At 58.2% G+C, this 13,041-nt stretch overlaps 2 protein-coding genes across 4 annotated transcripts; one reads left to right on the forward strand and one right to left on the reverse strand.

The window, feature by feature from the left end:
- Positions 1-1,011: 1,011 nt before the first annotated feature.
- Positions 1,012-4,419, reverse strand: Pcgf1 (polycomb group ring finger 1). 3 transcript variants are annotated; one of them, XM_060383485.1, is made up of 10 exons: positions 3,742-4,419; positions 3,502-3,579; positions 3,004-3,109; positions 2,739-2,891; positions 2,509-2,580; positions 2,270-2,375; positions 2,058-2,091; positions 1,872-1,958; positions 1,232-1,312; positions 1,012-1,151 (listed from the first exon to the last, which is right to left on the reverse strand). In XM_060383485.1, the coding sequence occupies exons 2-10, from the start codon at positions 3,556-3,558 to the stop codon at positions 1,104-1,106; spliced, it is 744 nt and encodes a 247-aa protein (XP_060239468.1). In that variant the 5' UTR covers positions 3,559-3,579; positions 3,742-4,419; the 3' UTR covers positions 1,012-1,103. The 3 variants fall into 3 exon arrangements, with proteins under 3 accessions (XP_060239468.1, XP_060239469.1, XP_021510361.1); XM_060383486.1 differs by lacking the exon at positions 3,502-3,579 and having other exon boundaries at positions 3,742-4,414; XM_021654686.2 differs by lacking the exon at positions 3,742-4,419 and having other exon boundaries at positions 3,502-3,651.
- A 5,583-nt stretch (positions 4,420-10,002) lies between these two features.
- Tlx2 (T cell leukemia homeobox 2) lies at positions 10,003-12,385 on the forward strand. Its single transcript, XM_060383484.1, has 3 exons — positions 10,003-11,277; positions 11,511-11,748; positions 12,050-12,385. Exons 1-3 carry the CDS (start codon positions 10,905-10,907, stop codon positions 12,264-12,266), a joined length of 828 nt encoding a protein of 275 aa, XP_060239467.1. The 5' UTR covers positions 10,003-10,904; the 3' UTR covers positions 12,267-12,385.
- Positions 12,386-13,041: the final 656 nt, after the last annotated feature.

The raw sequence follows: 13,041 nt of genomic DNA on the forward strand, positions 1-13,041 counted from the left end.
CATTCACACCGGCTGTCTCTTGCGGCTCACCCAGGTGGTGCAACAACAGTCTGAGGCTCCCTTCAGAAAGTCTTGGGCGAGGCCTTGCCTACAACGTCCTGTTTTCTTTCTTCTTTATTATTTTATTTTTTGAGCCAGGGTTTCTTTTAGCCCTGACTGTCTTGGAACTTGATTCTCCTACATAGCTATCCATAGAACCAGGACACTGGTTGGGATTACTTCCAGAGTCCAGCATGGAGAGTGGCCTTTTACAGAGAAGATTTGACCTTGCCTGGCCACACCCCTCTTCTAGGAAGCTTCTTTCCCACTTTAAGGCTTATCTTGGTGTCTCCACATGGATTCCTTTTCAATTTGTCTGTTTCCATCTTGGCTGTATCCCTAAGGCTAGCTGACCATTTTGTGGACAGCTGTCCTGGGCTCAGATCTGCTCCACTAGATGCCTTTGTGGGGTCTTCTTTCTTGTCTCTATTTCCCAGACTACAGTGCCAGAATGCAGTTATTTGGAGTTTTCCTTAAATATTACCCTTCTTTCTCTTCAGCCCTATAGTGGCCAAGGGACATGAACTGTGTCATCCTCACATACTGCAGTGGCATGCTAGAACAACAAAGCTGCCATCTAGTCAGCTTTCCTTCACCTAAAGGCCAGGTTTCAGTTCACTACGCGCCTCTATCCCTCTTCTTTGGCAAGTCATTTTGGACAGCTGGTAGATAAAGGAGACCTTTTTTCTCCTTGAGAGCTGGGTGACTTCTGAGGAACCAGGAAGGGCCCAGGCCAAAGCTTCAGTTCGAAGTGGCTAAGAAGGGAGCTGGTGGCACACACCTGTAATCCCAGCACTCCAGAGGTAGAGGTAAGTGGATCTCTATGTGAGTTCAAGGCCAGCCTGGTATACAAATCGAGCTCCAGGACAGCCAGGGCTGTAACCCTGTCTCAAAAAGCCAAAACAAAACACCCCCCCCAAAACAAAACAAAACAACCAAAACAAACAAACAAACAAACAAAAAGATGAGAAGTGCTTTTTAAAAGCTTTTATTTCAAAAAATAAAGCCACAGTTAATTTCACATAAATATCTGGGGAGGGGGAGGTGGGAAGCAGGCCTGGCCCCTACCTCCTCTTCTCTTTCACACTGTATTGTAAGAGCAAAGGAGATGGCTAAGGAGAAAAGGGAAAGAAGACATGAGTGGGCTGTCAGCACCCACCGCACCCCTCAGCCCACCGTGCACCTGGCTTACCTTGCCGAACCAGCGGGACAGCCATATCTGCTTCATTGTCATGTGATCAGGGAGAACCTCATTGTCAAAAAGGAGCTGTACCTAAAGGGAGATGGAGCAGGGAATGGCTCTGCCTAGTGCTGAGCAAAGATTTGTTCCTTCCTTGTGTGTGTGTGTGTGTGTGTGTGTTTGCATGTTGTGTGTTCAAGTCTGTGGAGGCCGGAGAACTTTGGGTGTTGTTTCTCAGGCTCCATCCGTCTTTTCTCTTTTCTGAGACAGGTTCTCTCACTGACCTGGAACTCACCGAGTAGAGTAGGCTAGCCCCAGCCGCAGTGCTGGGATTACAGGTTTACACTACCACACTAGTTTTTTGGGTTTTTTGTTTGTTTGTTTTGTTTTTAGGTCTAGGGATTGAACTCTGGTCCAGATGCTTGCAAGGCTTTACTGCCTAAGCCATCTCACCAGACCTCTCTTGCACCTTTTTCGTTTCTGAAGACAAGGTCTCACTCTGGGGCCCAGACTGGTCTGGAATTCATTATATAGCCTAGGCTAGTCTCAAACTTGAAGCAATCTCCCTGTCTTCAGCTTTGTTCCACTAAGCCAGACATGGCCTTCCCCTTTCAGTCCCTTCTTCTTCAGATAACCTAGCAGGTGTACTTACATGTTGTGGGTTTAGCATTAGGCGGTGGCACAGAACCCTTCGGAGATGGCGTACCTCAGCTCTAACAGAACACCGGACGTACTTATTCTAGGAATGGGGAAGGCAGGGAGAAGGACAGAGATATGAAGGAAGGCTTGCTAGGAGAAGTGGCTCCTTGAAAAAGGCCCTCCCTTCAGCCCCTCTCACCTGAAGGACATTTTTATTCTTGTCTTTGCCAGAACTGGACAGAAACAGACATGAGTTAGAATACTGCATTTTTCCTCTTTCCCACCTAGACCCATAGACGCTTTCTTCACGGGAACCGACACTCCCTCACCCCTTGCTTCTCCCTAAGCACCTTGGCTGATTCTGGGTCACTAGCAGTTTTCACTTCACGAAACCTCTGACCTGCCCCTCACCTTAGCCGCTCCAGGCACAGGCTCAGCTGCTCATCATAGCGGTAATAGTGGGCTTTAGAGTGGTCAAAACTGCTGAAGGGGAGGCCAAGGTTGCTCAGGGCTGGCTCTGAGAAAAAGGAGATACTGAGGAGGCTGATACAGGTCCCACACCCCTTTCCCCCAGACGGAAAAACTGAGCAGAAGAAATACCACGAGGGCTTTACTTGGCTCCCTCCCCCAAAGGACCTTGAAGGACATACCTTCCCCACTGGGCTGGGTGACTCTGTCCAAGCTTCGGGACTGATAGAATTCCCGAATCCGTTTCTCTTCACCTAGGAAGGGGTGAAGGGCGGCCATATTAATTCTCTTTGTCCTGGCTGTTGACCTCTTTATCTCTTTATTTTTGGGTTCCCGACAACACCGTTGCTCACTTCAGCTGCCACCCAGCATTGGGGTCAGGAGGCCCCACCAACACAAGGTGGCCACTCACTGTCTTGCAAGCCCGGTACCAGCTTGTACACGATGTCCTGCATGACCCGATCCAGCTTCAGGTTGAGCAGCGGCTGCGTCTCGTGGATCTTGATGTTGCACATGGGACAATACTTGCTGGTCTGCAGGTACTTCACGATGCAGCTTTTGCAGACTGTAAGAGGAGAAACGCAGCCGCTCAGGCCCTCCGGGCGCCCAGCACACGGGGCAGAAGCACGGAGGCGGGAGGCAGGTTGGCGAGGGCAGGGCGGGCTCCGGGCACTCACAGGTGTGGAGACACTCTGTGATGGTGGTGGCGTCCACAAAGTAGCCGGCGCAGAGACAGCAGACGATGTGTTCGTTCAGGTCTTTGATCTTCACCCGGACCTCCTCCTGCGGACACACCCTCGGTCACTCTTCACTGCTCATCTCCGCACTCCGCAGCTCCGGAGCGGTTCGGTCCCGGAGTCGGCAGGCAAGCCCGCAGGGGGCGGGGGCGGGGTGACTCCCCCTCCGCCCAGCAGAGGGCTCCGCGCACAGCGGGTGCTCGCTTCTCCCGGACTCGCCCGACCCTCCTTTCCCCAGAGGGACCCGACGCCGGCGGAGACCCAGCGCGCAGGCGTCCCAGCCCCGCGTTTGGCAACCCGGCCAGCACCGCGCGTGCGCACCGCGCGCCCCGTGGCTGCGCAGGCGCGCTGGCTGCCCGTCCCGCCACCGCCCGTCCCCTCGCCCGTTTGGGTTCGCACAGCTAACGGACCCCAGCAGTCGCCCCGCCGCCCCTGCACCTCGTTCCGTAGCGGGTCCATCTTGTACACTGACTGGAGCTGGTTCCGAAGCCTCATCGCGATCGCAATCTGGCCCCCCTGAGGAGACGCCATCTTAAAGGCCGATCCCAGCCCGCCACTTCCGGTACCGCCTGCGGGGCGGGACTTGTCTCCTAGCGACGAGGGCCTCACACTCTCCGGATTGGCTGGTCTCCCGACACACCCCGCCCTCACCCCCTCGCCCACTCCCCGAGCGCTCACCTGAGCCTGCTGGCCCCCCCGCCGGGGTCGCTAGGGAGTGGGGGGCCGTGGGGCGGCCCCGTCTGTGCGCTCCCCGCGTCCTTCCGACGGTGCGCACCGCGCCCCTGGACAACTTCAGGAGCCAGGGATGGAGAGCCTGTGCCCGCCCTGACCCCGAGCGGTCGCCCGCCGCTGCAGCTCCGGCGCGTGGGAGTCCCGGGACGCGACCTCGCCTCTGACCCCGCGTCCTCAACCTGCAGTGCCGCGCCGCGTGGCCGCGCGTCCGCGCCGCCGGGCTGTGTCCGCGGGACCGGCCTTCTCCCCGCTCCGCCGCGGGACTTCTCCCGGCTTCACGAAGTCCGGGAGAGGGTGCCTTGGGCGGGGTGGGGAGGGAGAGACCCCCGGGAACGGGGCGATCTTAGCCCCCGCTTTCTCCCTGCTGCCGGGGGTGGGGGGAATAGGCCCTGGGTAATGATGATGATTTAATCATCGGCGCCTGCGGAGGCCTGGGACAGACTAATGCAGAGCAGATGCCGAAGGAGGAGGGGAGGACTGACAGCGAGGAGACTTGGGCAGCGAGTGCCTGCGGTAGCATAAGCCCAGGCCCGCACCGGGGGAGGACCAGGGGTCCCCCGGGGCTGGTACACGGTCATCACTGGGTCCTTACAGCGGAGTTTAAAAAGGAGCCAAAGGGAAGATCCTAGTGGAAGCTTGAAAGGCTTTCTGTAGAAGACAGAAGTCTGTGGGCAGGGCCGACACATGGGTGAGGGTTATAAATGCTGGAGATAGGGCAGTGTGGAGGGTTGCGACCAAAGAAGCAGGTGCGGACTGAGCGTGCTAATGGAAGGATTGGGGTTAAAAGTGTTGGAATGGTTAGATTGACGGGCCTGGCAGAAAGGAACATGTACATTATCCCATAAATGGAATAAAATGTCCTCAGAATGGAGTAGATAAGCATCAAGCAAGTAATAATGACTTCTTAATCAACTAATTACAGCTATGGTTTACTTCCCTGGCCCAAGCCACCTAAGCACTACTGAGCCATTGCAGTCCTGACAGTTTCCCTTACTACCACTGCTCCTCCTTCAGCCCCTTTCCCCACAGCATGACGGGTGATTCTGACCATAGCTTAGAACACTCATTTTTGATGGCTGGATTTCTCATTTTGACCGTGGTGCTAGTTTAGTGGGCATGTACATATATTAAGACCAATTAGAGTATACACTTTAAATACTTGCAGCTTATTGTAAACTAGACCTCAAGGAAACTGTTAAATAAAGGCACAGGCCCGTAATCCCAGCATTTAGGAGGTAGAGATGGGGGGGAGGGGATCAGGAGTTCAGGGTCATCCTCGGCTACAAGGCAAATTTGAGGTAAATTTGGGCTACATAAGACTGTCTCAGTCCGGTGGTGGTGGCCTCTGTGGAAGCATGCTTTTCATCCCAGCACTCCAGGAGGCAGAGGCACAGGGATCTCTGTGAGTTAGAAGCCAGCCTGGTCTACAGAGAGCTTTCCAGGACAGCCAAGGCTACACAGAGAAACCCTGTCTCAAAAAACAAACTACAAACAAAAACCCTGTCTCAGATACAAGAACGAAAGCAAGTAATAAGTAAATCATAAAACTGAAAACCAGATTGTTGAAACCAACTGTAGTGGCGCATGCCTTTAATTCTAGCACTCAAGGCAGGGGCAGTTGGACTTCTGAGTTTGAGGGCAGCCTGATCTACAGACAAAGCAAATTCCAGGGCGGTCAGGGCTACACAGAGAAATCCTGTCTCAAAAAATCAAAACAAATAAATAATCTGATTGTTCCCTCTGCTTTTTTGTTTAGGATATTTTAGTGGTGCTGGGGTTACAGCTCTGCAGCGGAGTGCTTGTCCCAGGCCCTTTGTTGATCCCTAGGAACACACTTAGCAAACCCAGGGCCTGCAGAGGCACCTTCGATGCTAAGAGCACTGGATACGCTTCTCAGAGGACGGGGTTCACTTCACAGCACCCACACAAACGGCTTCCAACAATCTGTCACCCAGCTGCAAAAGACCCACTGCCCGGTCTAAACCCGACCTGCTCTAAGATAAAGAAAAGAAAGAGATCCATGTATGTGGTACCCATATATACGTGGAGCAAAGCACTCATGCATGTAAACTAAATCTAAAAACCATCACCACCAACAAAACAAAAATCTCAACCCAAACTTCATAGCTGGATCTTAAAAAAAAAAATTACCTTGGAGCTGGAGAGAGAACTATGGTTAAGAGTGCTCCCTGATCTCTCAGAGGACTAGGGTTCAGCTTCCAAGTCCCCAGCCAGTGTGCTCACAACCCCTGTAACTCCAGCTCCGTGGACGATGCCCTCTTCTGGCCCCCGTGGGCTCTTGCATGCATGTGGTGCACATAAACTCACACAGACAAAAACATACGCACCCATAGATTTAAAAGATCAATAGTTTTTTAATGTAACTTATTTTTGTGTGAGCGTGGCTCACTGCAGTGAGCACACGTGTGTGTGTGTGTGTGTGTGTCAAACTCTGGTGTTCTTAGGACCCCGAGACCGAGGGGAGGCTCCTTCATAATAAGGTTGAGTTGGCTAGCCAGCAAGCACCATTGACACTCGGGTAGCTGCCTCCCCAGTGCTCCTTCATAGGCAGCCTTTCAGGTGGGTGCTGGGGATTCCACTCAGCCTCACATTTACATAGCAAGCACTTTATTGACTGAACTTTCTTTTTTTGAAACACCGTGTTCTTCCACCTGGCCTCAAACTTGTGATCCTCCTGCCTCAGCCTCTTAAGGTAGCTAGAATTACAGGCATGCACTACCGTATATCTCTTAGTGTGTATTCTATCATGTCTCTTTATATATTATGTAGATATTACATTATTTGTTCTCATATTTTTCTAGTTTTTCATCTGCGGTTCCTACTAGAGTGTAAGTTTTTCAGAGTTAGGTACCTCCTTTCCTGTTCTGTCCACATCTCTACCTGCAGATCTGAGAACACAGTGGATGTTAAACTCTCCTGGATGGGGCTGGAGAGACAGTGCAGCAGTTAAGAGCATTCAGTGCTCTTGCAGAGGACGTGAATTTGGTTCCCAGCACCCATGTTGGGCCAATTGCCCACAACTGTCTGTAACTCTGGCTTCAGGGGACCTAACAGTCCTGGCCTCTAAGGGGTCTTGCACCTCTGTAGTGCGCATAAGCTCAAGCAGGCAAACACATGCACACACAATTTAAAGAAATCCGTTCAAAATATTCAGAATGACAAATGAAAGAATGTAGGTGATGGCGAAGGCCTACATTAAGGGTTTAGCAGTGGAAACGAGGAGTGTAGCTGGAAATCGCACACACTTGTAATCCTTGCACCCAGAAGATCAGCGCTCAGAGCCAGCTATGGCTACACAGCGAACTCAATGTCTGAGCTACAGAAGACCCTGTCCGAAGGATAAGGAAGAGGAGGCTGCATTTTAAATTTTAAAGGAAAGCATGGCAGAAGGAAGCAGCCAGGGGCCTGGCTGGGTAGGCCTGGCTAAGAGGATGAATAAGGATGGTGAGAAGTGAGCATTTCCTCTGCCTGCTGGACTTTGAGAGAGCCAGGTGGAGTTAGACCGAAGGGGAGACCAGAAATGAGTCTGGAGAGATGAGGCTCTAGCTCAGGAGGTGCCAATGATTTCTGCGTGGGTGTGAGAGTCAGGACTACTGGAATAGATGAAACCTGACTGGATGCAGAAAAGCTAAAGCCAGAGTTCTGAAGCATGCTCACACTCGTCAGCAGGAAAAGCGAGGCCAGTGGAGAAAGGCTAAGCAGTAACAGTGGAAAGCAAGACAGATGTAATAAAACAGGGCTGGGAATATAGCTCAGTGGGAGGACAGTTGCTTAGCATGCATGAGGCCTTAGGTTCAATCCCCAGTGCCCCAAAAGAAACAAAAATTAAAAGCAAAACAAACAAAACCAAAAGCCTAAAGAAAGGACACCTAAAGAGCTGGTGAGACGGTAGAGCAGGGGAAGGAGCTTGCGACCAAGCCTGATGACCTGCGTTCGCTCCGGGACCCACCGGATGGAAGGAGACAACAGACTCAAAAGTTGTCCTCTGATCTCCACATTCGTATTGTGGTACATTTACATCCCCACACACGCACACACACTACACTAAAAAGAAATGTAATTTTAAATTTAAGAAAAGAAGGAAAGACAATTCGGAAATGATTGGTTGGTGTGTGTGTGGTAGTACACACAGAAGGCAGAAGCAGGTGGATTCCTGTGAGTTCAAGGCCAGCTTGATCTACAGAATGAGTTCCAGGCCAGCCAGGGCTACATAGTAAGACCCACCCACAAAAAGGGGTGTGTGTGTCATAGAAAAACCAGCCTCCACTGGGCTAACACAAGAATAGCTGAGGGGCAAGAAATGAAGGTAGTGGCCATGGTCAGAACAAGGGAAAGAAAAAAGGAAAATCTCACTTAACAAGTAAGGCGAAGACTGTTCGGATGAGGAGAGTCTGAGCTGGTGGGGCAGGAAGGGCTGATGACAGACAGTGGCAGAAGGGTGGGGCCATCTTGAAGAACACTGGGGAGAAAGGGGAGGAAGGAACTGAGATGAAGGACTCGTCTTTCCCTGAAGCTGCAGCCTCTGTGTGTGGGGGTGGGGCGGGAGGGGGCATGCTGGTGCAGGAAGCCCAGAGTCGGGGAGGTCAAGAGAGAAAAGATAGGAGGATGGAGATTGGGCTGCATAGCAAGACACAATCCCAAACATTAAAAGAGGGGTATGGGTGAGGAAAGGACAGAAACAAACAAACCCTTCAGGGTGAGTGCCAGGCCGGGAGGACGCACTTACCTAGAACCTCCATCTTCAGCTTGGACTAGCAGGAACCAACACAGACGAGGCAAGAAGAGAAGCTCTTAGGTGGGCCTGCAGCTGACCAAACTGGGTGTCCTCTGTCCTTACAGGTACTTGACAGTGTCCTTATTAACTGCCTGCTCTGTATGCACAGCTACTGTGACCATTCTCAAAAGGTCATCAGTGGGGGAGTGCCACCTGCGCTGGCCTCAAGGCGGATAGTCCGCCAGGACTTCACCTGTCTCTCCTTCATCGACTCACTCTTTGACCGAGCTCAGGACTTCCTCAGTCGGTGAGAGGCGGTTACCTTCGCTCATGGAGCCCACCCTCCTGCCACACCTGCAAAACCAGTCCCCTGAACTCTGTGCCTGGCTTGGGGTTTCAGGTGCTGCTGCTGCTGCTCAGAACAGGGCGGATTTTGCGAAGGAAAGTGATTGAGTTCTCTAGGGGCATAGAAAGCACCGCATCGTTGCCAAAGTGTCCCTCCTCCACCCTGTGAGCGGGAGGGTGGAAGGAACAGCTGAAAAGGGTAGAATGAGAGACAGGCGGGAAAGGGCCCTCACGTAGTAATGTCCTCCTGAGCCCTAACCACTGTCCTCCGCTGTGCCCCCACCGCCGGCAGGCTTCTGAGAACACTGGGAAGGGGGGCTTACTCTTATCTACTTTTACGTTCCTGTCCAGATGCCCAAATATCCTGGTTCCCAGAAGAGAGAAGACCCCTTCACCCTGCCCCAGGCGTCAGGCTGCCAGCCCATCTGCTGGGAGAAAGGAGGGGCGCCTTTCCCAGGGGAATTCTGGAGAAATAACTAGAACAGTAGTCCCAGGGAGGTCTACACTGGGTCTGTGCTGGGCACTTCGCTTCAAGCGGGAAAGCCATAGCTGAGCCCTGAGGTGGGGAGGGGTTGAGGGTCCAGCTTTGGCAGAGCAGGGCGGGGTCTTCTGGCCAGGACGTGTCCAGGGGCAGGCTGAGCGGCTCCTCTGTGCCCACCCGCTGCCCCCCTCCCCGGGCCCAGTCTCACCGGCTCGGAGGCGCCAGGGCCCCCCCCAGGGCCGGGGCGGGCTGGGGAAGGTAATGTAATTCCGGCCCAGCTAACCCGATTATGGCGGCCTGCACCGGGCAGGGTGGCGACGGGGGCGTGTCTTCGGCTTAGGGGCCCGCCCGGCGGGGGTCCCATCCCAGGGAAGGGCGAGGAGGTCATCCCCCACCTCCCGGGTCCGCGGCCAGAGGTCACAAGGTCACCGAGCCGTCTCAGACCTTCCCCCGCTTTCCCCGGCTGGCACGCTCCAGGCGCGTTTTCTGGGACGTGGGTGGGGTGAAGCGTCTGCAGGACGCGGAGCCGGGAGCCACCCGAGGCCTCGGCGAGTCACCAGCGTAGCCCTTGCGCCTTACAGAGAGGAGGGCAGTGTGTGAGGAGAGCTTTCCGAGAGGCAAGGAGAGGAGTGGGGTCCCGCGGTGGAGGCCCGGTGGGCCCGTGGGAGGCTCCGGTCCGATTCACGGCAATTTCAGAAAATCGAAATTCTAAGAAACAGGGCCCCAGTTCCTGGCCGGCCAGGACAAGCAGGGTGGGGAGCGCTGCAGGAAAAGCCAGGAGGTGGGCCACGACCCCAAACTCGGATGTTCGTTTCCTGCCGCGCCCAGCGAACGCCCCTCGCCACCGTCTGCTTCCCACGCCTGGCCTCTTCCTGGGGCTCCGGGTCGCTTCGCCGTTCCCCGAGCGCTTCTCACACCGCCGGGAAGCCACAACGAGATCTGGGCTCAGGCGGCGTTTAGGTGGGAGCCACAACGAAGCCAGGAGGTGGCCGGCGGCTCCCATCGGGGGGCGAAGAGTGGGGGCTAGGGACGGGAGCGCCCGCCGAGGAGCCCGCGGCGGCCCGAGGGCGGAGGCCGGAGAGGATGCGGGGGCCTGCGCATCCCGGCTGAGTCACCGCCCCTCCCTCCCCGCACAGCGCCGGCCTGACACCCGCGCCTCCTCCGCCTGGCACCAGCCGTCCTTCCCCTTTAACGGCGCGGCCCCGCCCCTGCCCTCCCCCAGCCCCTCTGCCCGCCGGGGCCGACCTGTCAGTCACTGCCCCGGCCTGGCCGGCCGCCCCTCTCCACACCCGCCTCCCGCAGCGGCCCGGGCAGCCCCGCGTCACCTGCGCTCCCGGGACCCGCGGCCACGCTCCCCCGGGATGCGAGTCCCTGCGCGGACGCCCGGGCGGGGCGGGCACGCGTGCGGCTGCGCCCGGTGCGCGGGGATGCTGCTGGCGCGGGGGCCCCGGCGCCCGGCCGGACCCGCGGGCCCCTGAAGCCGCTGTCGGGGCCGGCAGAAACACCCTCGCAGCCGTCCAGCCTCCCGGCCCTCTCCGGCTGGGACCCATGGAGCCCGCGGCCTTGGCCGCGCACCACCTCCCGCAGCACGAGCCCATCAGCTTCGGCATCGATCAGATCCTGAGCGGCCCCGAACCCTCCGCGGGCCAGAGCCTCGGGGACAGCGCTGCGTTCCCCGGCGGCTTCCACGGGGCCCCCGGCTACGCTGCCGCGGGCTCGCTGGCCGCGGTGCCGAGGGGCTCGGGGGGCGGCCCGGGCGGCGTGATCCGCGTCCCCGCGCACCGCCCGCTGCCCGCGCCGCCCGCGCCTGCGGCCCCCGCGGTGCCCGGGCCCTCGGGCGTGGGGGGCGCCGGCGGCCTGTCGGGGCTCAGCTTCCCCTGGGTGGACGGCGGCCGCCGCTTCGCCAAGGACAGGCTCACGGGTGAGGCTGCCCGCGCCCCGGGGTCCTTCCCCCGCGCCCCGGTCCTCCGCTCCCTCCCCGCGCCGTCTGGCCCCGGCCCTCCGAGGGGCGCCTCCCCCCAGCCTGCCGCGGGGAGGGCAGCGTGGAGCGCGGGGGCGCGATCTTGCTCCGCGGACGGGCGGGCGGGTGAGGCCGCGGTCTCGGCCCTCCGCTCCCCGGGCCGCCCCAAACTTCGCGTGCCCTCCCGCCCGCAGCCGCGCTCTCGCCCTTCTCCGGGACTCGCCGCATAGGCCACCCCTACCAAAACCGGACCCCGCCGAAGCGCAAGAAGCCGCGCACCTCCTTCTCGCGCTCGCAGGTGCTGGAGCTGGAGCGCCGCTTCCTGCGCCAGAAGTACCTGGCCTCGGCCGAGCGGGCGGCGCTGGCCAAGGCCCTGCGCATGACGGACGCGCAGGTCAAGACCTGGTTCCAGAACCGGCGCACCAAGTGGCGGTGAGGCGCGGGGCGCGGGGCGCGGGGCGCGGGCCGGGTGGGGGCCGGGGGGCGCGGGGCGCGGGCCGGGTGGGGGCCGGGGGGCGCGGGGCGCGGGCCGGGTGGGGGCCGGGGGGCGCGGGGCGCGGGCCGGGTGGGGGCCGGGGGAGCGCGGGGCCGGGTGGGGGTCGGGGGGCGCGGGGCGCGGGCCGGGTGGGGGCCGGGGGGCGCGGGGCGCGGGGCGGGTGGGGGCCGGGGGGCGGGCGCCGCTGCCCCGCTCTCCTCGCCGGCGCGCTGACCCGCTGACTCGCTCTCCTCGCAGGCGCCAGACGGCGGAGGAGCGCGAGGCCGAGCGGCACCGCGCCGGCCGCCTGCTGCTGCACCTGCAGCCCGACGCGCTGCCCCGGCCGCTGAGGCCGCCGCTGCCGCCGGACCCGCTCTGCCTGCACAACTCGTCGCTCTTCGCGCTGCAGAATCTGCAGCCCTGGGCCGAGGACAACAAGGTGGCTTCGGTGTCCGGGCTCGCCTCAGTGGTGTGAGCGGCCCCGGGGCCGGGTGCGGCGCGGCCGGCCGAGCGCGAGGAGCCGAAGGCTGCGACTGTCCTCCGAGGCTCCGGGGCGTCAGCGGCCCCCGCCCGCACCTTGACTGCACCCTTCACGGCGTTGCGGGAGCTGCTGGAACTGTGGGTCACCAGGGCAGGGCTAGTGAATGAGGCGGGCACTTGCCACTCTGCCCTGAGTGGGCTCAGAGCTCAGGGCCTGCCGGGAAGGGGCCGTCGAGCCGGCGGCCATCAAGGACAGTGGGGTAATGGAAGAGGGGCTGGCTGTGAGGGGACTGAACTGCCCACCTCACCCCTCATCTGTAAAACCATCATTAAGGATTCCTTGACCCAGTGTCATGGTGTCATGTGTCCAACCTGCGGGCGCTCCCCACGTTGAGAGTCTCAGTGCTGTAGGTAAGGAGGTTCTCTATACTCCGAGTGTAAAAGCTGGGACGAGAACCTGCCTCACGCGCCGTGGAGGGCCAGAGAACGGGAGGAACCGGAGGACAGCTCATGGGCCCAGTGTTACAGTCAACAGGGGACACGCTTTGGGACTTGTGAATCAAAGATGATTCAAGACTGGAGATGTGCAGGTCAGAAAGTCAGCGGTGCTGTGGTGCAGGAAGGGAAACTGAGGACCTTTAGCAAGATTAACGGTAGGCAAAACTAATGTAAGATCTAGAGAGAAAAAAAATGCAGATGCCTGCCTTTGGGGGTGCCGGCTGACATCACCGGGGTGGAGACAGATGAAACGGAGGCCAGGATCTCCAGGG

The sequence above is a fragment of the Meriones unguiculatus genome, chromosome 5 (assembly GCF_030254825.1).
Source record: "Meriones unguiculatus strain TT.TT164.6M chromosome 5, Bangor_MerUng_6.1, whole genome shotgun sequence".
Classification (NCBI taxonomy): Eukaryota; Metazoa; Chordata; class Mammalia; order Rodentia; family Muridae; genus Meriones; species Meriones unguiculatus.